At 56.0% G+C, this 25,519-nt stretch overlaps 10 protein-coding genes across 10 annotated transcripts; 5 read left to right on the forward strand and 5 right to left on the reverse strand.

Annotated features, from left to right (window-relative positions):
• Positions 1 to 319: 319 nt before the first annotated feature.
• On the forward strand, positions 320 to 2,975 carry GCG54_00006735 (uncharacterized protein; the record flags this gene model as incomplete). The annotated part of the gene is made up of 3 exons (XM_045406734.1): positions 320 to 342; positions 372 to 685; positions 1,777 to 2,975. 3 exons carry the CDS (start codon positions 320 to 322, stop codon positions 2,973 to 2,975), a joined length of 1,536 nt encoding a protein of 511 aa, XP_045260386.1.
• A 677-nt stretch (positions 2,976 to 3,652) lies between these two features.
• GCG54_00006736 (Nucleolar complex-associated protein 3) lies at positions 3,653 to 5,728 on the reverse strand (the record flags this gene model as incomplete). Its single annotated transcript, XM_045406735.1, has 1 exon — positions 3,653 to 5,728. The coding sequence occupies one exon, from the start codon at positions 5,726 to 5,728 to the stop codon at positions 3,653 to 3,655; it is 2,076 nt and encodes a 691-aa protein (XP_045260387.1).
• Positions 5,729 to 6,069: 341 nt separating this feature from the next.
• Positions 6,070 to 6,758, forward strand: GCG54_00006737 (60S ribosome subunit biogenesis protein NIP7; the record flags this gene model as incomplete). The annotated part of the gene is made up of 3 exons (XM_045406736.1): positions 6,070 to 6,295; positions 6,355 to 6,443; positions 6,507 to 6,758. 3 exons carry the CDS (start codon positions 6,070 to 6,072, stop codon positions 6,756 to 6,758), a joined length of 567 nt encoding a protein of 188 aa, XP_045260388.1.
• A 298-nt stretch (positions 6,759 to 7,056) lies between these two features.
• On the reverse strand, positions 7,057 to 8,686 carry GCG54_00006738 (putative glutamate 5-kinase; the record flags this gene model as incomplete). The annotated part of the gene is made up of 5 exons (XM_045406737.1): positions 7,057 to 7,856; positions 7,909 to 8,179; positions 8,231 to 8,341; positions 8,395 to 8,582; positions 8,638 to 8,686. 5 exons carry the CDS (start codon positions 8,684 to 8,686, stop codon positions 7,057 to 7,059), a joined length of 1,419 nt encoding a protein of 472 aa, XP_045260389.1.
• Positions 8,687 to 9,946: 1,260 nt separating this feature from the next.
• On the forward strand, positions 9,947 to 10,778 carry GCG54_00006739 (Mitochondrial inner membrane protease ATP23; the record flags this gene model as incomplete). The annotated part of the gene is made up of 2 exons (XM_045406738.1): positions 9,947 to 10,501; positions 10,551 to 10,778. The coding sequence occupies 2 exons, from the start codon at positions 9,947 to 9,949 to the stop codon at positions 10,776 to 10,778; spliced, it is 783 nt and encodes a 260-aa protein (XP_045260390.1).
• Positions 10,779 to 11,088: 310 nt separating this feature from the next.
• On the reverse strand, positions 11,089 to 12,391 carry GCG54_00006740 (Serine/threonine-protein kinase ark1; the record flags this gene model as incomplete). The annotated part of the gene is made up of 3 exons (XM_045406739.1): positions 11,089 to 11,205; positions 11,259 to 12,230; positions 12,296 to 12,391. 3 exons carry the CDS (start codon positions 12,389 to 12,391, stop codon positions 11,089 to 11,091), a joined length of 1,185 nt encoding a protein of 394 aa, XP_045260391.1.
• A 3,172-nt stretch (positions 12,392 to 15,563) lies between these two features.
• On the forward strand, positions 15,564 to 16,547 carry GCG54_00006741 (TIP41-like protein; the record flags this gene model as incomplete). Its single annotated transcript, XM_045406740.1, has 2 exons — positions 15,564 to 16,370; positions 16,425 to 16,547. Coding segments are annotated over 2 exons (930 nt in total), but the record flags the coding sequence as incomplete, so codon positions are not given.
• Positions 16,548 to 16,986: 439 nt separating this feature from the next.
• On the reverse strand, positions 16,987 to 18,831 carry GCG54_00006742 (uncharacterized protein; the record flags this gene model as incomplete). The annotated part of the gene is made up of 1 exon (XM_045406741.1): positions 16,987 to 18,831. The coding sequence occupies one exon, from the start codon at positions 18,829 to 18,831 to the stop codon at positions 16,987 to 16,989; it is 1,845 nt and encodes a 614-aa protein (XP_045260393.1).
• A 526-nt stretch (positions 18,832 to 19,357) lies between these two features.
• Positions 19,358 to 21,172, reverse strand: GCG54_00006743 (ATP-dependent RNA helicase MRH4; the record flags this gene model as incomplete). Its single annotated transcript, XM_045406742.1, has 1 exon — positions 19,358 to 21,172. The coding sequence occupies one exon, from the start codon at positions 21,170 to 21,172 to the stop codon at positions 19,358 to 19,360; it is 1,815 nt and encodes a 604-aa protein (XP_045260394.1).
• A 994-nt stretch (positions 21,173 to 22,166) lies between these two features.
• GCG54_00006744 (uncharacterized protein) lies at positions 22,167 to 24,398 on the forward strand (the record flags this gene model as incomplete). The annotated part of the gene is made up of 1 exon (XM_045406743.1): positions 22,167 to 24,398. The coding sequence occupies one exon, from the start codon at positions 22,167 to 22,169 to the stop codon at positions 24,396 to 24,398; it is 2,232 nt and encodes a 743-aa protein (XP_045260395.1).
• Between the last annotated feature and the right edge of the window lie 1,121 nt (positions 24,399 to 25,519).

Genomic DNA, 25,519 nt, shown 5'->3' on the forward strand with positions numbered 1-25,519 from the left:
GATCACAATCTACATAGTATATTCTGTATATAGGTACTCTCACTGCTCGACATGCAAGACATTTGAAAGTGCTGCTTTATCACCAATCAGCCAGCTTCATAAGCAGTTGCACATCTGCTTTCCCCCATCTACCATTTTGGTCATGCTGCTTAGCCAGACAAGAGAGGGTTCGGCCAGGTGCATGGTGCTTTATTATTTTCTTGTTCGTCGGGAAGTAGGTTCACAGCTGTCTGCCTATATCACGAGCTCAACCTACTACGTGAAAGGCGAAGTAAATGGTCTCTCTTTTCAAGCCTACAATAACCAACAGACTGTCACGATGACCCAGAACCACTTGCCCCTGTGAATGTCAACGACTGACCCGAGGCAAGGACACAGCCTGCCACCATTCGAATCTCCTTCTCGAGCAAACTCCTCCATGACAAGCCCCGCTCCCCTGGCTACCTGCCTACCTCATCTCAGGACAGGAAGGCCCATTGCTCCTCCCTCGCTTGTTTAGTTCTGAGAGTCAAGGAAGGCATCGTGGGCTGGTTGCCGGGCTACCTCCTCTCCTTCCGCCGCTTCCTCTACTTCGACTACTCCCCCTCCTTCTACTGCTTCCTCCACCTCGACTACTTCTTCTCCTTCCACTACTTCCACTTTACCTCGACCTTCTTTCCAGAGCAAGAGCAAAAAAGCCCCCTTCGTTTCCTCTGGTGCGACGACCTACCCCGCCAAGCCGCTGGGTATTTTACATCCTGCCGTTCTCTTTCCCTTCACCTGCCTACTACTCTTCTTTCCCCTTCCCTCACGCGCTACTCCACTGCCTCCAAACTCTTCCTAGGCACCAACCGCCATCCGTCTTTCGTTTTGACTACTCAGTCTTCATCTTCTGGAGGTAGTGCTGACCGAACTGGATTTCTACAACCTCTCGTCTTGGAAGGCAAGTATATCTCCTTCGAGCTTTGGGTCTTTTCCTCCGGCCTTCAGGATCGCCTTCTTTGCCAAGGTCGCAGTGCGGAACTCCCACCGCCTTCCCTCCTTCCTCAACAACTCACCCTCCTTCCTGACATTGGGGAGGCTCAGTGTACCTTCTGATCCTAGGAAGCCACTCCACCCTCCAGTGACTTTCTCCTTCGTCGACATTGTCACCTACTTCAACACAAGACGGTCACCGTGTGACGCAAAAATCACCACTGCTTCTGTCAACTAATTTTCATGCGTCACTAACACCTGAGTAGGTTCTGTTGGCTAGTTTCTCACGTTCCTTCCGCCTGAACACATTCTTCAAGGCCTTTGGGACCTTAAGGCTGCTTAAGTTGGTTCCTATCCTTCGACAACAATCTTGGCCAAAAGGCTTCCTGGGTGATCCCTTCCTCCAGGTAAAAATATCCGTCAAGACTTTGGGGCTCTTTTGACAGATGATCTAGGCATCTACTCAGGCATTCGTGATAAGCACCGGTGCCTTCCTTCATTCATCATTCAACAAAACGTCAGCATCAGATCTTTCAAGATGCAGCAGTCACACGAGGAGAAGATGGCCTTTGCCAAGATGCTACGCCAGGAACAGAAGGTTGGAACCTTCAATGATTCCCGCAGTGGTTCTGTACGCGGCCGCGGAGGACGAGGCATTTCCAAAGTCGGAGGCAATGGACCTGTCTCCGTTGGCCCCCGGACTGAATATGGTCGAGGCGATCCCCGACTTCCTGCTGGGCCTTACTCTTCCCGCCCACACTCCGCAACAATGAGTAAGTCTCCTAACGGTCTGTCTGTTGGCAAATTACTAAAATCTGGAAGCCCGGCCTATGCACTTGTCTAATCGGAATTCTGCTCCGGCCCCAACTAGCGCCAACGCAGCTCCTAAACAAGTCGACAAGGGCCTCCAGTCGTTCCTCGACGGCAGTGCGGGTCGGCCCGCTGCTCCTGGTAACACGGCCTCTACAGCTACTCAAGATGCGGCTCCTCATCTCGCCCGTGTTGGGACTCTCTCCTTGGCTCCCGCTGTTAGCCAGCAGACCATCGCCTCTACGTCTAACACCGCCTCTGCTGGAATCCCGCCTCATCTTACTCCTCGTGCCGTTGCTTCCCACAACACGGCCCCTGTTCGGCCTGCCGCTCCTCCCAAGGCCTCTGTCACCAAGAATCAACCTGCTGCTGGTTCTGTCGCTGGCGAGCACGATAAGAAAGACCATGTCAAGCATGAGCAGTCTCCCGCTCCAGCTCAACGCAATGGTCTTGGTCAAAGCATCTGGGCTGGCAATGACAGCACGACTGTGGAGACCCCGCGCAAGAACGCTCTTCCAGTGTGCGAGTCTGGCAACGGCAAGGAAAGCAAGTCTGTACTTCCCAACATCGACGTCGACACCTTGGGCTCCCAAAGCAAACGGGAGAAGCATGCCCTCTTCGAGGGAAACGCTAACCGCATGCTGGCTAACTTGCCCATTGCCCCTATTATCGCCACAGAGAACTCGACCACTCCCGCGTCAGCGACTAAAAATGCTTCCTTCGTTGCCATTTGGGATGCTGTTCAAGAAGGAAGGAATCAATCTGATATCCAAGACCTCTTGAGAGACATGCAGTCTCTGCCTGCAGCCGATGGCAAGGTTATGCAGCCTGTTATGCAGAGCACCGCGGTTGCCGAGACGGCGCAGGACATTGCGGATGATCCCAAGACCTGCAATTGTCCTGAGCGACCCCGTGGTCTGCATGGCCTCAGCTCCTCGATGTTCAATGTCGATGAGGATGGCGACAAGTCACTTACGGACCCGCAGAAGTTCCTCGTGAACGCCATTATTCTGACCCACAGCAACGAGGACTGCCCTGTCCTTCAGAAGTGCAAGGACGACTACCCGCTGTGGTTCGGGGCTATTCCTGCCACCTTGCCCGAGCAAGATGACAACCTCGAGGTTATCCTGTATGCGGAGAAAGCTGCTACAAAGCGTGCTCCGCAGAAGACCGGCCACAGTCGCGGCCTCAGCAGCTCCATTTGGGCTTGATGAGATTCAAGACGAAAAGCGAGTCGGAACGCTGTTCGTTCTACAGCTAACAGACTTGCTCTGCTGAAGTCCGCCTCTGGTTCGGCAGGCAGCAAGCTGACACGATACCTCCCCTCCATGTGCTTATGATTGAAGACATGGCCGATTCTTCTCAGCAATTGATCCTTCGCACGATGTTACGATGATACACATGTTCGGATGATGACGATACGTTGATATCCCGACACTCGGTAATAATGCCATTTGGCAACCATACTTCGAGATGCTGGAAAAGACCACTGCCTGCGATGACGGAACGCAGACTAGATACGAGAGAAGGAAAAAATGGCGAGATCAGAAGGTTAGGAGTGCACACAGCACTTGCTCAGGATTGGGAGGCATTGGGTTCCCCTGGATTTGGACTGAGGAGTGCGCTTAAGCATCGAGGGCCTTATCCGCAAGGATATCAACCACCCGGTTTTCACTTTTGCTCAAGGACTGATGGACCAGTCACCGATTCGTAGATAGATAGATGGTCAATCAACAATTCCGTAGAAATTTTGTGCTCCTTAGTGACGTGGAGAACCATAACAAACGTACTTGTATCAAGTCCGCCCAAACAGTTACGTTTCATAGGGTATTACAAGCAGACGATGGAACGAAACCTCTTTTTATTCCCCAACGCCTCTGTCTTTGAATTATGCGTTACCAATGCTCTTCTCTAGTATCTTGACACCTTCCCTAACCTTGGGCGAGAAATGCTTCCGCAGCAGCTCGCCCTCCCATACCGTTGTCGCATACGGATTGCTGCCCTCTACACTGTCGCTCAACGCATTGTACATGCCGTCGCCCTTCCGCTCCTCCGTCCTCCATAGCGCGCTAATTTTCTTTCCGTGCGTGTGCGCCACATCCTGCAGTAACGCCAGCACCGCCTGTGTGGACTTGTCAGGGGTGTGCAGCGCCGCCGACATGAGTTGCTTCGAGAAGGCCGCGAGTCGCAGCGGTGGTACGGAGCGGATCTGGTATGTGGGCAGCAGCACGGCCGTCAGGCAGCGCAGGAGGAGGACCGTTGTGGTCTGCAGGTTTACGCGGTTGTCGCGCGTGGCACCGGGGCGGATGTGCAGCGATTTGGAGGTGAGCTCGAGGTCGGGGTTCATGGAGAGCGCGGGGAGGGAGGTGAAGAGGTGGGTGACGAAGTGGGAGAGGTCAAGGTGCAGCTCGGAGCGGGAGTTGTGCGCGTCTTGGCCTGCAAGCAGGGCGAAGGCGGTTACTGTGCAGAGGAGAGCTTCACGGGTGGTGTTTCGCGCCACGGCATCGTCGTCATCTTCCTCCTCTGCGGCGGGAGCTTCTTCGGCGCTTGGTTCCGCATCGCCCTCGGCATCTTCTTGGGCATGGCGGATGAGGTCCTTCAAGGCTTCCAGGAGATCGCCAAAGAAATCCTGGTTGATCAGGTGGGCGTACTTCGCCAGACCCTCGAGCACAGCACCCATCAGGTGCGGCACACGCAACTTGAGTATGCGGAAATACGTCACAAAAACGAGCTTCAGCGTCTCGGACTGCATGCGGTCACGCTCCTCGTGGCTAACCAAGGCATCGGCCTGCTGCATGTCCTTCTCGATCTGCTTCTGCTCCTTGATCTGCTTGCGCTGCTTCTTGGTGCGGAACTCCTTCTTGAAGGCCTTGCGCGGCGGCGGCGCGCCGGGGTCCTTTTCGTGGTCCACGCGGTCCTGCGAGCCCTTGCCCGCGAATTCGTCCAGCAGACGCAGGTGCAGGAACAGGTTGACCACGGTCTCGTCGACAGCGAACTCGCGCGCCTTCATCATCTTGGCGAGCAGTGCGACGGCCTCCATGGCGGGGCGGCCCTCCTCGTCCTCCTTGAAGAGCGTCTCGATGGCGCGGCGGCACTTGACAAAGTCGGCGTCGACCTTGCGCTTCGAGAGCTTGCCGACGAGAATCTTGAGCAGGTCGGTGCGGAAGTTGAAGTGCGGCACGGCGTTGATGAGCGTGCACGCGCAGGCGATGGCGACGCTCGAGATGCTCTGCCCGTTCTTGCGGGTGGCGGGGATGTCGAGCTTGGCCCATTTCGCGAGCTCCTTCACGTAGCCCTGGTAGCCCGAGACGAGTGCCTGTTCGAAGGCGCGCAGCTTGCGGACCTCCTTGGACAACTTCTCGGCCGGGGCGTCCTCGGCGACGGGGCGGATGCGGTAGCCCGGGATGACGTCCTTGTAGACGGCGAGCTGGGTGGCCAGGGTGATCTTCTGGATGGTCGGGATGCGCGACTGGCCGATCTTGGCCAGGGCCTTGAAGGCGCTGACATTCTCTTCCGGGTCCTCGTTCAACGCCGTCGCAATCTTGGCGAGCTCCTCCTTGGCCTGGAGAATCTGGACGTGCTCCGGCAAGTCTGACTCCTCCTCTTCTTTCCTTCTGGTCTGGCGCAGCCTCTCGGCCTCGGCCTCGGCGATGGCATCCTCGTCCTCTTTACCCTCGAGCCAATCACCGTCGCTCTCTACGGAAGCGGCATCGTCGTTGTCGCCCTCGAGCGCGCGAAATTGCTCGATGCGGCCGTCGGCGGTCTTGATGGGTAGGCGGTTGCTCTCCTTCTTGTCCTTCTTGCCCTTCTTATGCTTGCGGTTCTCGTAGTCCTGCTCCAGGTCCCATCCGGCGGCGCTCTTGAAGAACTGCTTCTGGATCTTCTTGGAGGAGCGGGATTTCGGTTCGTCGTCTTCGGGGGGTGGCGTGAGCCTGCGGCGTTTGGGGGCTCTGGAGGACGACATTGTTGACGGGCGGGTGTTGGAGGGGGGGGAGAAGCCTTGTCCGTCAATGTCTGGTTCTGCTCGAGATTTCTCGATGCTGAGGTGGATTGGATGGGACCCTGGAACATTGCAGCAGAAGAGGGACTGTCGAGAACTTTTTAGTGGAGCGTTGACCAATTGGGCCAATCAACCCCCCGGTAGCCTCTTTGACCGCCCGAAATTTTTTGGGTTTCTGCCGCTACTCCAACCTTTGGCATCGCGATACATCCCACTCTCGGAACGGACTTGACATCTCTGAAAGAATTCCTCGTTTTTCCCTCACGAAACACTCCGAGAGTCGACGAAACGGAAAACCCGCCAAGATGCGTCCCCTCACGGAACAAGAGACGCAGACTCTCTTCAACAAGCTGGCCAGCTACATGGGCAGCTCCCTCAAGAACCTCATCGCCCCTCTCGACAACTCCCCCGACGCAGACCGCTATGTATTCCGCATGATCAAGGACCGCGTCTACTACGTGCGCCTGTCCGTCGCCAACCTCGCGACCAGCATCGCCCGCGACAAGCTTCTAAGCATCGGCATCTGCCTCGGTGCGTTTTGCGACCGTTCATCCAGGCCCAGCGATTTTGCTAACCGGACGATCGTGTAGGCAAGTTCACCAAGACGGGCAAGTTCCGTCTGCACGTCACGGCGCTCCCCATTCTGAGCGAGCACGCGAGATACAAGATCTGGGTCAAGGTATGTCGGAACGCACCCTCAGCGCACTTGGTAACGGAGCCGCTAACTCTCGGCGCAACACAGCCTAACGGAGAGATGCCCTTCCTCTACGGCGGCAACATCGTCAAGGCCCACGTCGGCCGCTGGTCCGACGACTGCCCCGAGCACCAGGGCGTCATCGTTTACTCCATGGACGATAAGCCCCTCGGTTTCGGCGTCACCGCCCGCTCCACCGCCGAGGCGCGCCGTCTCGATCCCACCGGTGTCGTATGCTTCAGGCAATCTGACGCCGGCGAGTACCTGCGTGACGAAGATACCCTCTTTGCGACTGGTTAAAAAGCTTGGGAGAGGTCTAGAATACCCATTGGTGGACAACTATGCGTGTGTATACGGGCTGGCGTTTCTTGGTTTCAAACAAAAAAGAGTAGAAGACAAGGAGGGGGGCATCTTGACGGCGTTTTGTTGTTGGTCATATACTTTTCTTCTTCTCGTCATAACAGCAAGTCTAATACTGACACCCCCATAATGCTGAAATGGTGGCGGATCGCTCCTCAAATCATGACATTTGCCTTTTCCTCTCCCATCATGCAGTGTTCCCGTTCCGTATGCCAAACCTGTTCAAAGCTCTCTATAATCATGCCTTTCCCTCGTAACCAGCGACCCCCGCGATGACTTCCTCGACAATCTGCTCCTTGACCTGCTCCTTGACCTGCTCCTTGACCTGCTTCTCCAAGCTAGGCGTCTGCGGCCGGCTCTCTCCACTCCAGATGCGGATGTGCTGTCTCTCCGCCACGTACTCGCTGTCAGCGTACCCGAGCAGCCCGCCAATTTCAGAGCTCTGGTGGCCGCGGATGCGCATCACCTCCGGCGCGGCATAGTTGACCAGCGCGCGGCCGACCTCAAGCGGCGTGCCGGTCCACGTCTTGCCGCTCGCGTCCGGGGTGTGCAGCCGCTCCACGACGACAAGCCTCACGGCCTCGTGCTGGGCGAAGTTGCCCTCGACGTCCAGCACGCCCGCGGGCAGCAGGCCAGCCTTCCTGAGTAGGGCGCTATGCGCGCCGGCGTCGATGTAGAGCGTGCCATGGGGCTTGAGGCCGTGGATCATCCAGAAGTGGCGGTCGCGGATGGGGTCCGGCGAGGGGAGGAAGCGGGTGTGCAGCGGGGGCTTCTCGACGGACTGGTCGAGGCGGAGGGAGGCGGTGGACTGAGACAGGGGGTCGTCGGCGTGGTGGCCGTCGTGCTCGCCGTCGGAGGCCGGGTCCAGGCGCGGGGAGGATCTCTGTTGGGCTTGAATATAGCGGACGATCTTAACGATGTTGCCCGGGTTGGAAGAGCGTGTGATCACGGTTGTGACGCCGACGGAGGTCGCGAGACGGGCGGCGACGATCTTGGTCATCATGCCGCCGGTGCCGAGGGCGGAGCCTGCTGTTGAGACTGAAGGGAGCTGTTAGTTCTGAGAGTGAGGAGCGGAAGGGGTTGAGTGTACCATCTGCTTGAATACTGGAAATGTCCTCGACAACCTCGATGGCCTGGGCGTCGGGGTGTGTCCTGGGGTTCTTGTCGTAGAGACAGTCGACGTCGGTCATGAGGAAGAGCATGTCTGCGTGGACCATGCCTGCGGTGATGGCAGAGAGGGTATCGTTGTCGCCGAACTTGATTTCTGATACTGCGAGGGTGTCGTTTTCGTTGACAATTGGAATGACGCCAAGGTCCAGGAGCTCATTGAATGTGTTTTGAGCGTTGAGATATCGTGTCCGCTGCCATCTTGTCAGAATCGATGTCCACTAGACGGCGTGATGCTCACTTACATCGGCAATGTCGCTGCGAGTGAGAAGAATCTGAGCAACCGGTTGCCTGAAGTGCCCAAACAGGTCGTCCCATAGACTGATGAGTCTGCACTGTCCGATGGCAGCCAACGCCTATATAATCCGTCAGTCTAATGTCAGATGCTCTGGCTCAGAGATGAGCGGACCTGTAGCGTTGACAGATGTTTCGGGCGTTTCTCCATCTCCATGCGGAGGAGACCGACGCCGATGGCGCCGGATGAGACGATGACTACCCTATGGCCATCCTTTCTCAACTTGACTGCCGTCTCGACAATGAGACTGAGAATCGACAGCAGGGGCTGCCGAGTGTTTTCATCAACAATTGAGCTGGTGCCTGTGAGATTGAGTTAGATCGGGCCATGAGACACGATGAGGGGGAGGGGCCTCACCCAGCTTGAGCACCACCGTCAGAGGTTTTGAGCCCTCACGGTGCTTCATATCTGCGAACGAGGGGATTCAGAGTTAGTCACACACGCTCTTCCAAATGAACAACAACGACGAGCAGTAAACATGCAGATTTAAAGCCAAAAGAACAATGAGCCCAAGGATTAAACCAGCGAATTGGGCAACATTACGTATTTAGGAAAAATACTGGATCCTCTTACATGTTGGACCACTCTCTTCCGCCATTGCCAATGCCAAACCAGCCGGTGTCGAGTTATTGTGGGACGATGGGAACATTGTCCAAGGCCCCTGGTCGCGCCCTTTGTCGTCGCGGGAATGACTCTGACTGCCGTGCGGGTTGGCAAGAGAGAAAAAAAAAAAATTACCCTGCATGGCCCCGATGTCGGGATCGACCGGTGCAAGGACGGGAACACGGGGGTGGTTCGGTAGGCTGCGCGGGCCTATGAGATGGCGGGTAATGCCACTAAAACCCGGGGCTAGCGGCATCTTCAGCAGAGCGTTGGCATGCCGCCTTTTCTTGACCCCTGTTGGGTTCTGGGAAGAATGAGATCATGAATCGGGTAATTGGGCGTTTGACCGCTTGAATGTGCATTGGAAGCTGCAGTGTCTTCCGGTAGGGCGCGCCTTCTCGTATCTGACCTGTATTACTGTACCTAGGTAGTTGAGAGGCACTTCATACACCAAGATCGCAAGCCACAAACTGGTAGTGGACTTCAGCGAAAAAGCCCAGAAGGTTGTGGGACTCGAGACTGTCAAAGACGACGATAGAAGACGACGATAGAGATTCTAGTCTCTAACTTCTACTCATAGCTGAATAGGTGCCGATTACACAAGGGACGGATGTTGTTTAAGATCCGCCCACCTATCTCACACTCCATTGCCTGGTCCCCTACATCATCTCCAAATAAGATGTTTACTCTACTGGGCAAGTCGGACTAAGAATAATATTTCCAAGATGGCCAGTATCAGAATCCATACCCACGCCCCATGTTTGGCTGTGGCTTACATGAACAATTCAAGGCTATTGAAAAGTCACAGTGTGCTGGAATGCTCAAATCTACGACAACTGAGTCGGTCCACTATATTAGGCGTTGTCACCACATGCAAGATGCACCTAGACTCGTTATCGATAACAGCCAAAATTTCCGTCCAACCTCCAATCAACCTACCCCATCCTTACCTCAGCCATCATCAACCAACGTCTCCAACCCGCGCCGAAAGACCGTACCTCGCCTGCAACCTCGTCGAAAGCCCCCTCCCACTCCTCAATAGCCGCAGCAACAATCGCCCACAATGGCTTCCGAAGCCCCCTCCCAGACGCAAACGCCACCAGCAACAGCGCCACCAGCCGAAGGACTCCCTCGCGAACTGCGCAACGATCCCGCCCGCACCGGCTTCGACCCGCAGACCAAGTGGTGGATGAACTACTTCAACGTCCTCACCGGCCGCATGACCCCCGAGGGCCAGTTCCACTACCGCGAGCACCGTTATCGCGCCAACGAGGAGCGCGACTGCAAGCGCTGCGAGGAGCACCGCGACTGGCTGCTCGCCTTCTCCCCGACCGTCCGCTTCCTCAACGACAAGATCGCCGCCCTCAACGGCGAGCTCGACAGCTCCAACATCCTCTGCAGGCGGTGCCCCGCGCGCCTCACCGAGGACGGCCAGGTGCACCGCCAGTCGGGCGGCTTCAGCCCCGCCCACGGCATCTTGATTTGCGCGAACGAGGTGAGGGACCGGAAGCATCTGGAGGATACGCTCTCGCACGAGATGGTGCATGCGTGGGACCATCTTAGGTGGAACGTGGATTGGATGGGCGATTTGGACTTGAAGCATGCGGCGTGTACTGAGGTGAGTGGCCTACCTAAAACTTGGTGGAGGGAGAGACTGACTTGGACAGATTCGTGCTTCTGCGCTGAGCGGCGAGTGCAGATGGACCAGAGAGGCGTTCACAAGAGGGAACTGGAGTTTGTCGCAGCAGTTCCAGGACTGCGTGCGCAAGCGAGCGATACAATCCGTCCTCAACCGGCCGAGGTGCAAGGACGACGTCCAGGCGACCAAGGTGGTCAACCAAGTGTGGGAGTCGTGCTTCAACGACACCAGGCCCTTTGACGAGGTCTACAGGTGATGAATGATTGAAGTTGCTCAGCATAGAGCGTGTACAATACCCCCGACTCATGTAATTTGTCTCCTCACGTAGGAAGCACCACGAAGCAGTGTTGAACGCTTGGATGATATGACTATGGTTTTCGTTGGCTACTCAAAAAACGACATGAAGAATCCCAACTCCCATACATGCAATGGAAACAAACCCCAAACCCCAACAAGCCGTAGATCAGAGCCGGCCTAATCCAGCATTAATAAAAAGAATGAACGCCGCTAATCCTACAAGGACCGTTATGCCTTGGCTGGTATGCATGAATCATGATGGTCATTAATCAGGAGCTTCTCTCACGGTTGGACGCTCTCTCGCCCTTTACACAGTGCTTGACGATCCACGGGTGGGTTTGGACCTGGTCCAGGGGTATTCTCTTCTCGGGGTCAAGGACAAGCAACTGGGACAATGGTTAGTCATGGTCGCAGTAGGGCTGACTGGAATGCGGCTCACCTTCTTAATCAGGTCCTTCGCCTCGGGACTGACGAATGACGGCACAGTCATGTCGGCCCGAGCAATCCTCCTCTGCGTCATGACGGGCGTGTCCTCGAATGGCGCTTCACCAACAAGGAACTCGTACGTCAAGACACCCAAACTCCAAAGGTCGACCTTCTCGTTGTAGTAGTTGTCCGAGCTGCCAGGCTTGATCATCTCAGGCGGCAGGTAGTCGAGGGTTCCACACATAGTGTTGCGGCGGTTGTTGGGGGCGTGCACACTCCAGCCGAAATCAGAGATCTTGATCTCGCCGTGGATACCCATCAGAATGTTCTCAGGCTTGATATCACGGTGGATAACGTGCTTGCGGTGAAGATACTTCAGCGCCGAGGCCATCTGGGCGATGTACTGCGCGGACTTCCACTCGGGGAAGCGGCTCTCCTTGCGGAGGTGCTTGTATAGCTCTCCCTTGCCGGCGAATTCGAGAATGAGGAACACACGCTTGCTGTCGTGGAAGTGACCGTACAGCTGGAGAATGTTGGGATGGCGCAGATTGCTCTGGATCTCGATCTCACGTCGGACCTGCTTCTCGACGCGGCCCTGTTGCAACTCGTTCTTGTGCAGGACCTTGAGGGCACAGATGAAGCCGCTTGTGCGTTCGCGGGCGAGATATACGCGACCGAACTTGCCCTTGCCAAGAGGGCGACCGATTTCGAACATGCCGAGGTGGAAGACCTTGGGAGGTGCGGGCTCGATGACGACGGAGACGGCGGACTTGCGCTCAATCTCAGCGACCTCGTCGGACGTCCTTGAGGAGCTGGAGGGAAGGGGCTTTCTCGTCGGTGATGTAGGGTTCTTCGCCTCACGTTGTGCTGATTGCGAGGGGAGTTTTACCGAAGCGACGGCGTTGGTGCTCTGGGACTGGAGGGCGACCTTGATGAGGTTCGGTCTGCTCGAGCTGTGTGCCAGCTGTGATGTCTTGACAATTGACTGACAGAGAAGTTAGCAAGTTGTTGTACGGTTTGATGGAGATGTGCGACGGCGACGGCACGAACCTGAGCCTTGGAATAGAGCTTGGAGCCATCGCATGGGTCGTTCTCGTCATTCACAGACATGCGCTCGAAGCGCGACTCCAACGTTCGTGTGGCCATCGTGCTGTGTGGTGAGAGGATGACGAAAGATGAATGTTCCCTGTTGGTTAGAAGAGTGCCGTGGAGGTATTTTGGAAAGAAACTGGAGTGGCTGTCCTGGTTATTAAGAAAAGCTTGGGTAACGATGCTGAGCCGCCTAAACAATGGGGGTGAGCCTGGTTGCCGGGGGAACAGCACCAGGGCAGCGACCCGCCCCACTCCCTCCAGCCCCCCCACTTTCCACTCCCCCCAAGGACAGCGCGGGCGCTTGCGATGTCAGCTCCCTGACGTGAACCTTTCCCGTTGTTGGTTGTTCAAAGGTTGGTAGATGTATTTGGCCGATTTCCCTTTAGCCTGGTTTCTTTGCAAGCACTGTTTCAAGATCTGATGCGGGGGTTGATTGAGTCAAGTGGCTTTATCGACACCGTTGTTTTGTAAGGGCCTTGTTTTGGCAACTGCTTGACAACTGCTCCCTGGTTCCTGCCAACTCATCAATTGGTACTGCTATTAGCTGCAGCCTCACAATTTCCAGCCACTTTGCTTGCGGTTTCTTGGATATCATCAATTGAAGCAGCGACGTACGTCGTCACTCTCTCTCTTCTTAGTTTGCTGCACCTATTCATTTTTCGCTTGGCCCAGTGTTGTTCTATTGACACAAGCATTTGCCCCTGGCCAGACGAAGCCTCACTGTTTTTGCCTTCTACACCGATTCAAACTCATCGAGGTTTTATCGACCTAGTATCATAGTATATTCTGACGTCATTGTCAAACCTGCTGTCGCTGCCCTCAACATTGTTTGAATCATTCTCGTCGTATGGACTGTTACCTTCCCACTAATCCCTGTGGAGCGGCACGAAATTGATACGAAGGTGCCGATAGCCATGAGGTAATCACATTCACGTCAAAACTCAAGTCAATCAACTGTACTTAAGAAATGGGCGTGGTCGCTTCTCGTTATTGCTTTTCTAGTATCTTCGCTGTTTGTCTACTTCATGTCGTCTTGCTGCGCTCCGCTTCAAGCGTTTCTGTTGGGCAAAACATCCTCGTTGTTTCTCGGTCCAGCATCGTAACTCAAGGAGCGATGTCTCCTTTCAACCAACGGTTCCATGGCTGGTTGCCGATAATCGACTCTGAGCGAGGAACAGAGCCGCCTCCCATGGCTATCCCATAGAGGTTTTTTGACGGGTGTACGATATTCAATTCCGGGTTCCGCCGATTGACGATTCCCCCGACTGAAACCTCCGGTCATTTTGGCGATGACGCGTCCCCAACGCGAGCCAGTATTGTAATATGAGCTTTTGGTATTGTCAGAACCGCTGGCACTGGTGCTCTGTCCAGGATGCAGTCGGGGAGCCGGTACGGGCCGGGGTGTCTTCTTGTCCGGCCCTTTAGGATAATTTGTTCCAAGGGCCTTCAATGCGTGTTGAGCGTCTTCGCGGTTCAGTAACTCAGACAGACCAGCTCCACGAAGCATCCTTCGGACAACCTCGTATTCTTGGTAAGGGTTTGACTGTGGACGCCTCCCAGGCGGCAACTGGCGAATCTTGGTCAGTGCCTTGTCTGCGATAAGTACTGCGTTAGTAGCGAGCCGGAGGTCGGCTTTCACCGGTTTTCCTGACTCTCCGGCGTATGTATCGAGTGCGTTCAGCTCAAGGTATCTCCGGCCAAGGACAAGAAAGCGGATGTTCTCGGGACTTGTGCTGTAAACACTCTTCAGCATGTCCGGGCTGATTAGTCCTTTGTCCATCAGAAATAAGTCGACGACGGCATTGCCCTACATGCGTTGGATAGGACTGTTCGAGAGGACCCTGATGGCTCCCTTGTGTATGAAGTTATACCAACCCAGACGGAACTGCATGTAGTTTCTCCATCCCCCACCCAAACAATCCTGAGAAAGCGCGTCAAGAAGACGACTCCGAGTGAGCTGGTAATTGTCTTCGTCCTTCCACGTCTCCGGGTCCCCTATTCCCATCAGCAGTTTGGGACTTTTCCCCTTCTAAAAATTGCCACGCTCGCCGCTGGAGGAATCAGCTTGTGAGATGGAATTCGGTTGCTTGCAGCTTGGTCCAGGGCAGAAATGCCACGAGAACATGAAAGAGGGCGATACCTCGTAGCCTAAATATTCGGTTGAGTCGTCGCTGGCCTGCTCCACCTTTTCCAAGCCTGGCAATCGGATTTTTGTTAATGGGAGATCCAACAGCCACTTTCGGTGTGCCACTGTCTTGAACGGTCTGAGACATCTATCGCATGATGCTCCGATTGTCACATAGTCGCTCTCTGGCGTCGGTGACTGCATCAGCTGCACGGCTGTAAGGTCTCTTGGGTCGTTCGACATGGTAACGAAAACAAACGATAGTAATGGGTAGGTATTGAATGCTGGGATGAGTATTGGACGTAGTGAAAGTGGCGGATATGTTGGCGTTGTTGCTGTTGATGTTGTTGTCTTTCCTGTCGTCCTTAGTCGTCGTTCTCAGTTGTTGCTGTCCTAGTCGCTGTCGACCTTGCAGTCTGCGTGGTCGTGCTTTACCTCTCGAATTTCACTGATAAGTAGTGGAGGAGCATGTCGAAGCCTCATCGGGCAACAGCGCATGAGATAAATGGTTCGGTGGAAATATTCAAGGGGATAGCGGCCTGGATTGCCCTACTGCTGCATACCTTATCCTGCGAACAAGAAGGTTCCTTCTGGGGCCATACTTTCTCAAATTTTCTACAGATGGCAGTCGGTGCACTGGGGAGGCAGATTCCAGATCTAGCAAGCTTTAACCTGTCTCATTGGAGTCATGAAGTCTTGCCTAGGACACAGAGAGCCAAGGACCAGCGATTGACAGATTATATGCGAGGCGGCAGAGGATGCTAGATTTGAGATCTGCCACGAATCATACTAAAGAAATGAAGCAGTCTATTTCCTCTCTCAGAGACCACAGACCTTTAGGGTATTCACTGCACCAAAGCAAGATGTGATGCAGAGGAAGCAATGAGGTTGTATTACACGGCCTCGGTGACTCGGTGACCTCGGTGAAGAAAGTGACGTCTACCCCTCAGCTCACCGAGTGATGCAGGGATTGGATGCTGAGACCTCCAGTGTTCCCCGCCAAACCCCACCATCACCACCACCTCTTCCAGAGCTCTCCAACTACCTAACCTCCGATCCGAACCCGGCCACTCCCTTCGACCTCACCTCAACACCAACCAGCCATCGTCAAGGTCGCCTCGTTCTCCCGCCTCCCCAGCACAGTCCCATCGCTTCAAACCAGCGACGCGATCGCCGACCGACAAGATGAACCACATAACCTCCCCAAACGAACCCTTCCTAAAGCCGGCCGCCCTCGACGCCGCGACGACCTCCCACACGCAATCCCGCTTCCGCATCTCGACCCGCAAGCTTCCCATCTCCAAGGCCGGCCCCATCGACGAAATGACAGCCTCCCTCGACATTCCCGTCCCCGAGATGATCTTCGGCGACAACCTCGTCAGCATAACCCACATCCCCACGGGCTGGTCCATCTCCTTCAACGCCTACGACGCCCTCGACGGCGTCGACAAGACGGACAAGAAGATGCTCAAGGTCGCCTACGCAAAGGACTGGTCCTCCTCCCGCGAGAAGACCAGCGCCGGCATCAAGGAGGTCGTCAAGCCCTACGACTGGTCCTACTCGACCGAGTACCGCGGCACGCTGGCGCAGGACGGCGCCGGGGGCAAGAAGCTGGAGGACACGCAGGAGAAGCAGATCCCCCTCGAGCTGCTGAAGCGCCGCGACCCGATCCTCTTCTTCGATGAGGTCGTGCTGTTCGAGAGCGAGCTCGACGATAACGGAATCTCGATTGTGAGCGTCAAGCTGCGCGTGCACGAGAAGAGGATGCTGCTGCTGTGCCGGTTGTTCATGAGGCTCGACAACGTCATCGTGCGCATTCGCGATACGAGGGTCTATGTGGATTTTGAGACGGACGAGGTCATTCGGGAGTACACGGCCAAGGAGGCCAGCTTCGAAAACGTCAAGAGGGTGAGTTCCGTTGGGTGAACACAACGGCCCGCGTAATGCTAACTGCCAGCTCAGTCACTATTCATGGAGGGCCGGTTGCCAGATGATATTGTCATTGCCCTGCGCGACCCGAATGTGCTCATGAACCTGTTGCCCACCGTCGAGCGGGAAGTGCAGTCCGTTTCGCTCAAGCAATGAGACCCTCGGTGGCTTGCTCGAATTCCCACTGTTTACAGGCGGCGTTCTGGATTTGGAATGAGATTTATGGCGTTACAGGCATTCAAAAGTAGGTATGACGATACCACGGCGGTGAAGAGAAGCAGCTTGCGCCGCTGAGATGTGCAAAGAATTAGCTCTGTTTTCCCTATCGACTGCAAATTTTCCCCGTGACGAAGAAACAGTCAAAACGCCATTCTCCAGCGAGGCCGCGATGCAAAGTGTGAGCTATCAAACTGAACGGGAGAACACAATCTGCCGATGCGAGAAAAAAACCCCTCCCAACTTTCGTAAACATAAATTGAAACTCCGTTTCCTCCCATTCACGCCCTTTCCTTTTGTCCCGAAGCCAAAACAAACCGGGAATAAGTCATGTCCGTTCTGAATAAGAAACCCGCCCTATCCCTCCTTTTTTCTTCATTCACCGCGCATCCCGATTCGGTGACGAGGCCTCCGTGACCTCTTCAAACTCCAGCTCCCAACGGTCAACCTCTTTGAACTTGCGGGCTGCCTGCTTGAGCTCTTCGGCAGTAGGCATAGGATCGCTGCCTTCTGGCAGTTCCACTGTCTCATCCTCAGCACCCGGAGCGAAGCTTTCCTCGGCCTCGCCCGCAGGCTCCGCCACGTCCTCAGCATCCTCGACCTCAGCACCCTCGTCTTCGACCTGATTCTCCTTATCAGACAGACGACGGCTGTAGGTGCGCGAGGGACGGCTGCTTCTCGTCGCTGGCTTAGATTTTGCAGTCGCAGTGGTCTTGCCGCCGCGGGAGGGAGGCCGGTTGGCTGAGCTACGGTTGAGAGGCGCCGCCTTCGCCCGTCGTGAACGCGTGCGCGTATCGGCGTACGAAAGCTCGTCGTCGTCCGGGGCCCCGTTTGCGTTCTCAACATCCTCATCCTCATCCTCTGAGTCTTCCGCGTCAAAAGGATCGCGGGTCTTCTTGTGGCGTCTCTGGGGCAGCAAGCCCGTCAGTTCTGCTGTCGTCATCTTCTTTTGCTGCTTCTTTTTCTGAGCGTTCTTGCGTGTGGCGGGGAAATTGGGCGAGTGGGTGAGGGAGGGCGGGGATGAGACATCAGACATGTTGCCGTCCCGCATCGGCGTAGTCGGCGAGGCGCGACGACGACGATGCTTGGCCAATGTGTGAATGTCGGGCCACGCCTCGTTGTCTTCAGAGCCGCTGCTCTCGGGCGGTGCCATGATCTCATCCTGGTTGGGCGTGACTGGGCGAGGGATATTTGATGCCCGTGTAGGAGTCAGCACAGGGGAAGGCAAGTCAGACAGAGACGAGTCGCTGTCGTCATCAATCAGCTCGGGCTGCTCAGGCTCTGTCCGCGAAGTCTTGCCAGGACGGTCTTCATCGTCATGGCTTTCCACACTCTTCCGCTTCCGAGACTTGGCGCTGGAAGTAGCCGCGGCCTCCCGTTCGGGCTGTGAATCTGGCGCCAAAACCTGTTGAGAATCGGTCACCGGCTCAGCCTCCGAATCGGAGTCAGGCTCAACTGCAGGTGGCGGCTGCGTCCTGCGACGGTTGTTGATGGGGGTCGACTCCGCCTCTGGGTTGAAGTCTTCCTCATTTTCGTCCCCAGACTCAGGTTCGGACGATGGCTCCAGCGGACGCTGAGCACGCTCCTTCTGTGCCGTTCCCAAGATACTCGGCTCCCTCTGTCTGCGCCTAAAGTTACCGATGTTGAACATGGAGCTGATGCCCGGCGTGCTGATCCCGCGACTGCTCGGCCTGATGGGGTTGTCGTCCTTGTTGATGCTGATACTCGGCGCGCGACCCCGACGCCGGAAGTTGCTCACACTGAAGGTCGAGGTATCGGAGCGGGGCGCACTCGGCGGCGCAGCGGCGGGATCATCATCGTCGTCCATCGTGGTATCGAGTCCGAACAAGTCGTCGTCCAAGTCCAAGCCCGTGGTATCCCTCCGTTGCTGCACCGGTGTCGCGCGTGTCTTCCGTCCCGCCTCAACTGACGAGTCAGACTTCTGCTGGTCCTCCGCCGGCTTCCCATTGTTGTTTTTGGTGCTTTCCGTAGCCTCGTCTGATGCGCCACCCGCCGCCTTCCTCTGGCGCAAACTGGTGCTCCTGCGCAGTCGCGTCTCCTCTTCATGCTCCTTCCTGATGACCGAATGTTCGCGATCGCTATGGCTGTAAATGTCGCTGCCCGAAGCAGGCGCGGGGCTCGATTTATCCTCGGTCGCGACAGCGGTCACAGCGGCGACAGCTGAAGCGGCTGGGGCGCGACGCGTTCGCTTGGGTCGCGGCATGCTTTCGAATTACTGAGATGTTGGTGCAGATTGGGTATGATAATTCGGAGTGATATTCGGCAAGTCGATATATCTCGAGTGGCGAAGCTACGACCTCGAGGATGGGGGCGTGGCTGAGGATAAGGATGGCGAGGGTCTGTGATATTTTGATGTGTGGGAGGGAAACGCGTCGCGAACCTTCCAGGATGCTCAATCCGTCATGACCCACCCGCCGTCGAATTGAAAGCAGAGCTAGCGCCACACCGCCAGCCACATTGTCAACGTCGCGCCTCAATTCCGGTTGGAGGCTAGAGAGCATCAATTAATTAGACCATTTGCTTTAATGTACCAATCATATGAATAAGATTTCATTCGTAAGTGCGATTTTTCTGGAGTGATAATTAAGCTCGGAGTTGAGAACTTTGCGTCCCCGGTGACACCAACTCAAGTCTATCTCAGATGTTTGCGTCCATAACCTCGTATCGTGGTCCCCTTTTCTGGTATACATGATATTCTTACATCGTGTTGTACAAATATGAGACCAAATCTAAATCAGGGCTTGTCCCATGAACATGCTCTCCTTCACCTCGGCGACAACATCCTTCTTGTCGTCTTTTCCGAGGAGTACAATACCTCTTCCACGGCGTCCCATACGACCTGCACGTCCCAGTCGGTGGATGAAGTCGATTGTGGTGTGCGGTACATCGTACAAAATTACGTGACGAACTGCCAACGTGTCGATACCTCGTGAGGCAAGATCGGTGGCAACGATGACCTTGGTGTTGGGCAGAGATCGCTTGCCTTGAACGGAGGATTGAGAGGGGACGGCACGCAAGGGTTCCGCAGAGGTGAATGATGAGAGCATTTCCGACTGACGCATGTCGGCAGTGTCTCTGTTGAGGGCAATGGCATCAATGCCCTTGGAGCGCAAGTAGTCGGCAACTTCTGTGGTCTTCTCGCGCTCGTTGACGAATACCATGATGCGACGGATATCGATCTCGTCCTTGACTGGCCCTTCATGCTTCGATGCCTCCCGACCGATGGTGTAGATAGCATCGGCGCAAGCGAGGTTCTTGTTGTTGCGATACGGATCCTTGATAACGTCGATGACACCCAACTGCACACGACGAGGGATGGCATGGAGGTTTGGTGTTGTGATTCGGGTCATGTCGGGGAAGTTGTTGGCAAGGTAGTTATCCAGTCTCTTGGGAATGGTGGCCGAGCAGAGGACGAACTTCTGCAGCGAGGGCATTGCTCTGTCGATAATTGAGGTAGTGACAGGCGCGAAGCTTCGGTCAAACAAGGAGTCGGCCTCATCGACAACCAAGTGCGTGACTTGTGACAGGATATTGGGATCTGAGTCTGCCATGGAGGCAAGCAGGTGAGGTGTCGCGATGATCATGTCCACACCGCGGGGCGAATAGAGATTGCGCTGAATTTGGTTGGCGCTGAGATTCGACGATAGCTTCTCGGACTTGAACTTGACCGCGTGTGACAGCGTCTTGGCGACACGGCCGACTTGGTCTACAAGCTCGGCCGAGGGCACCAGAATGATGACACGAGGTCTAGCCATGGTCGGGTGAGGCTCGTCGAACGCAGACATCTTCGACTTGGAAGCCTGCTCTCTTGCCTTCTCCTCCTCAAACCTCTTCTTGTAAGCCTGGATCTCGGGGTTTTGTTCCTCGGCGATCTTCAAAGCATTGACAGCCGGAAGCAGGTATGCTAGCGTCTTGCCAGAACCCGTCTCAGCAGCAAGCAGGAAGTCTTTTCTCTTCTCGCCCCTGACCTTGAAAGCGCTGGGCTGACCCAACATGGCCGGGATGGCAAGTCTCTGAACCGCCGTTGGCTTGACGTCAACCATGCCCCGCAAAAGATCCTCGTAGATTCCAGTCTTGACTTGAGGAATCAGATTGAACTGGTCGAAGGACTCGTATTCCTGCATCTTATCCTTTAAGTGGTTTCTCTTTCCGTATGAAACGCCGGCCAAGGCCCGCTGCATCTTCAGCGCCTTTCTCGAGTCCGCCCCAGAGTCGGAGTCGCCCCTCCGGGATCTGCTTGGGCTTGTGTTCGACTGCGACGGGCGCGCAGGGCGTCGCGCAGTTACGGGTGCTCTGAAGTTCGTCTGATTCATACCGCCAAAAGGTCCTGGGACCAGTCGTCGGGGCGGCTTTCCATCTCGATCTCTCGGTCGGGAGACTTTGTCGGACAGAACCATGCGCGAAGGCGTCTTCGCCTTGGTTGCGGCGCCGCCGTAGCTCGCGGCTTGTGTGATCCATGGCGATGTGGCTAGTCTAGGAAAAGCTTGAGGTCGGAGAGTGAATTGGCATCGTGGGCATAGGGATGCCAGAGTTCGTGGCGGCATGGCGGGCGTTTTGCGATATGGAGCAGGTTGATGAAGGATTGTCGAGTGCGACCCTTGGGCCCATCTGTAAATTTTAGAGCTCAGTTCGAGAATTTCTCCGCTAAAACCCCACGTCGGCGTGGCCTAAGCTCCGTGCCGACCGATGATTGCGCACCGTCAGGGATCCTGTGCCTTGTGCACTCCTGGTAAGCTTCCGGATTGGCATCTTGCAAATCGATTTCTTGCAAAAGATGGACTTCAAGGCGCATGAGAACATCTAAACTGTCTGGGCAAACACCGAGTCTTGTTATCTGTTCTTGGCGCTGGCTTCCAGATTTCGTTCTCGCTCAACCGCATACAGTGATGTTTGATGGATTTGATGGAGTCCAATGGTCAGGTTGCAGTACATCTCGTTGCTTTCCCAGGTCTTCTCTGATGCATACATTGAAGATGTAATGATTCCAATACACATCAAGGCATGCTTCAACACCAGCTCCCTTCCAGTAGGGGGTGGCAGTTCACTGGAGACATTCTGTAGGGCTGGCTGTCAATCATCCAATTCCATGCCGGTCCATTCACAGGGGCGCGGACTCGCCGTCTGTCTTGGCCAAGGATCTGCCCGCATGCTGCTGTGGCTGTGGCGCTCAGCAGGGAGTTATCCGAGCTTTTTAGGCCGTTGGCCCCCCATCCCGCCGTCACAACCGTGGCCGCCATCCCAGCCGCGTGGGACCTCCCTTCATCAGTCAGCCCCGTTTACCACTCTACCCGAGGAGCACGCTGGCGAGTTAGAGGGTCCCCTATTCAAATAAGGTCAGATATCCGTACCTGAACTATCTAGCCTCCTTTGTCCCCATCGTCGCCCGACCGACGTCAACCCTTTTTTTCTTCTCCCTCCTCTCGTTGCTTTTTCTCTCTCTTCTCTGTCACCTTTTGCTCAACATCCCGGCAGGATTCCTTCGGACGTCTGAACATTTATCCAGAAGCATGTGCATCCGCAGGTGACGGAACCGAAGCAATGAGTGCCGATCTCTTGGACCTCGATAGCTTCTACTCGAGCCCTCCACCGCCGCAGCAGCAACCACAGCAGAAGCAGCAGCAGGGGGGCCAGTTTGGACAGCAACCAAACCTGCTGCAGCGCCCTCAGCAGGTCACGGCAGCATCGACTGACTTCTTTGACTTTACCAACTTCACCAGCAACAACGGCGGTAGCAAGCTGGCGGCGGCACCTCCCGCCCCTGCTCAACAGACTCAAACTCAGACTCAGACTCAGCCATGGCCGAATTTTCAGACGCAGCAGCCAAGTGGTGCTAGCGCCAGCAACAGCAGTAACAACAACGGTGGATGGGGCGACTTCGGCTCATTTTCATCGGGCTTCATGTCCTCGACGCCAACCACCCAGCAGCCTCAACCGCAGAAGCCCATTCAACAAAATGTCGAAGAAGACGATGATTTTGGGGACTTTGAGGTCGCCGAGCCTACACCTACTCAAAGGTCATTCGTTCTGCCGCCACAGACGAACAAAGCAAGGGCATCACCACCGCCTAGGACTCGCCTTGCTCGGGCCTCGACGCTGGATCTCATGTCGAACAACTTGATTGATGTTATCGATATGCCCCTGGGCTCGAATCTGGCACCTATCCCCAGCCCAGGCTTACCTAGTCCTGGGTTGTCTGCGCAGCAGCCCAACCGGCAACCAAGCCCCGGCACTTGGAGATCAGGGCCGTTGAAGCCACCAGCCAGCCCGAATCTCTCCGCCCAGAGAGGGACTTCACCCAAGCCCCAGCCCAGCCCCAGGCTCAGGGGCCAGATGCCGGTCATATCGAGAAACCCGAGTCCTGCCAGGAACCCGAGCCCTAAACCAACGAAGAAGGCTGACTCCAACATTCTTTTTGATGCGGAAGAATTTGAGCTGCAGGGCGGAAATGACGACGACGACGACGACGATGAGTTTGGCGACTTTGAAACCGTCCAGACCCCTTTCCCAGGATCGAGCATGAGCCCAATCTTGGATTCCGCTCCAAAGCGGAAGCAGCAGAAGCAGCCGCAGCAAACGTCCCAGCCGGCATCCATGGACTTGCTTTCTCTTGACGATCCTTTGCCTATTTCTCAGCCTCAGCCGACAAGGCCGCAGCTGTCATCCTTGAATCTCAACGCGCCAGCTTCGCCGTATCCACAGGCACCAAAGAGTCCGTCATTCCAAGAACGTAATCCCTTCCCAGGCCTAGGACTCACCACTCCGACAAACGCAGATTTCAAAAAGGAAGAAGACAAGCAAAAGTCTCCCTCGCCCATCACCGCCTGGCCAGCATTCGGCCAGACATCATCTGACAAGCCATCTGCTGCCGTCAAGAAGTCTACCGGTATTGCCAAGCAGCCCACGGTGGAGGAAGATCTCTGGGGCGATTTCGAGGATTTTGATGATGAACCTTCGGCTATTGACTCCAGCAAGCCCCCCGAGAGCTGGGACTGGGACGCGATCGATAACGTGAAGCCCGCGCCGAAGCCTGCACCAAAGCCGGCAGCTGCTCCTGCTCCGGCTGCCACACAGACAATGACAAACCTGCTAGGAGACCCGGAACCTGCCCCGGAAGTTAGTGACGACGCCCCGCCGCCGATCAACATCCCTCCGCCCTCTGTTCTTCTTTCCATCTTTCCCCAGCTTCTCGAGACCGCCAACACGGCCCTGTTCAAGCCCTTGAACGGCCAGATGCCCCCGGTCAAAAAGAAGATCCTCTCCGACCCCAAGACGGTAACCTTCCTCAAGGGCTACCTCACCATCGCCGCCGTCGCGGCTCGCGTGATCGCGGGCCGCAAGCAACGATGGCACCGCGACAAGTTCCTGTCGCAAGGCATGGCCATCTCGGCGGCAGGCGCAAAGGGCATGAAGCTCGCGGGCGTCGACAAGGCGCAGGCGGCGCGCGAGGACCGCGAGGCGGCGGACGTGATCGGCGTGTGGAAGGAGAATGTCGGGCGGCTGCGGTCCGCCGTGGTGACGGCCAACTCGGCCTTGAAGAACGAGCAGCTCCGCGTGCCGGAGCTCAGCGAGACGATGCCCGTCTCAACGGCCAAGGTCGTGCCGACGGCGCCCAAGGCTTGCATTATCTGCGGCCTAAAGCGGGACGAGCGAGTGAGCAAGGTTGACGTGGACGTCGAGGACAGTTTTGGAGAGTGGTGGGTTGAGCACTGGGGTCACCGGGCGTGCAAGAACTTCTGGGTTGAGCACGAGAAGCAGCTGCGGCAGAGATGACGGGGGCGGTAATGGTTCGCGGGTGTATCCAAGCGTATATACTGAACGTACATGATACCTTGAGCGGCTTCTTTGGTTGGACAGGCGGTATGTTTACAGATACAGACAACTAGGTTGAACACAGCAACAGAGAAACCCTCACTCAGCGGAGTAGTCCATTGTCGTTCGTGTGTGTATATGTGTGTGTCAGCACTTGGCTGGTCCATAATCTGAACCGCGGCCTCATGCCCTCACCCGTGTTTACAGTACCATGATCCTGGCGATACATTTATAGAGTCAAGTCAAATCAGATAGTTTGCGCTAGGCGAGAGAGCCTCGTTCCTTTGACCGAGTAAGTTGGCCAATGCTAAAATCTGTAATGTCAGTTCGCTTGACAACCTTGATCGGCGTTATGCGCATCTCCCGCTGCCGTCGTCTATCGACATTGGGGTATCCCAGTCGCGGCAGCCGTCGCTTGCAATGCGCCGCCAGACGCAAAGCTCGGCTCCCGTCACATGGCGCGGATCAAAACAGGAACAGCCGTGCTGCTCGGTCAAGAAGCAGGCTGTGGTGAGCAGCAAGACGGACGGCACTGGCATTAGCGGAGAGACTACTGCAACGCAGACACTACGTGAGTGCTGCTGGAGCTTGGAGTACTGATTTCCTCGTGGAGTCGTCAACGGCACGACTCAACCCCACGGCCGGGGTGTCACTTGTCTGGCCAATCTGAATCGCTGAAGAGACTGTTTCTTTGGAATGGTGGACGGATGGCCGGAAACTAACCCAGACGGCGGCGGCGGCGGCATCGTGTGGCTTGCGGATTAGTGGGGGGGGGGGGGGGGGGGGGGGGGGGGGGGGGGGGGGGGGGGGGGGGGGGGGGGGGGGGGGGGGGGGGGGGGGGGGGGGGGGGCTGGAATGCGGCGATTCTGCTTCGCTGTGGCCATTGGAGTCAGCAATTGAGGGCTCCGCGTGGTCCGGATGTTGACGGCGGCTGCAGAAACGAGTTACACAGCAGCTCGGTTCTGGCAGCCAAGAAGTTGTGCCGGTCTACTTAGTTGCCAGATATGCTCACATTACCGCTGCTGGGATGGGGCGGCGGTATGAAGTGAGCGATAGTGGCATACGCTGATATGGGATTTCTG

The sequence above is a fragment of the Colletotrichum gloeosporioides genome (genome assembly GCF_011800055.1).
Source record: "Colletotrichum gloeosporioides strain Lc1 chromosome Unknown consensus_68, whole genome shotgun sequence".
NCBI lineage: Eukaryota > Fungi > Ascomycota > Sordariomycetes > Glomerellales > Glomerellaceae > Colletotrichum > Colletotrichum gloeosporioides.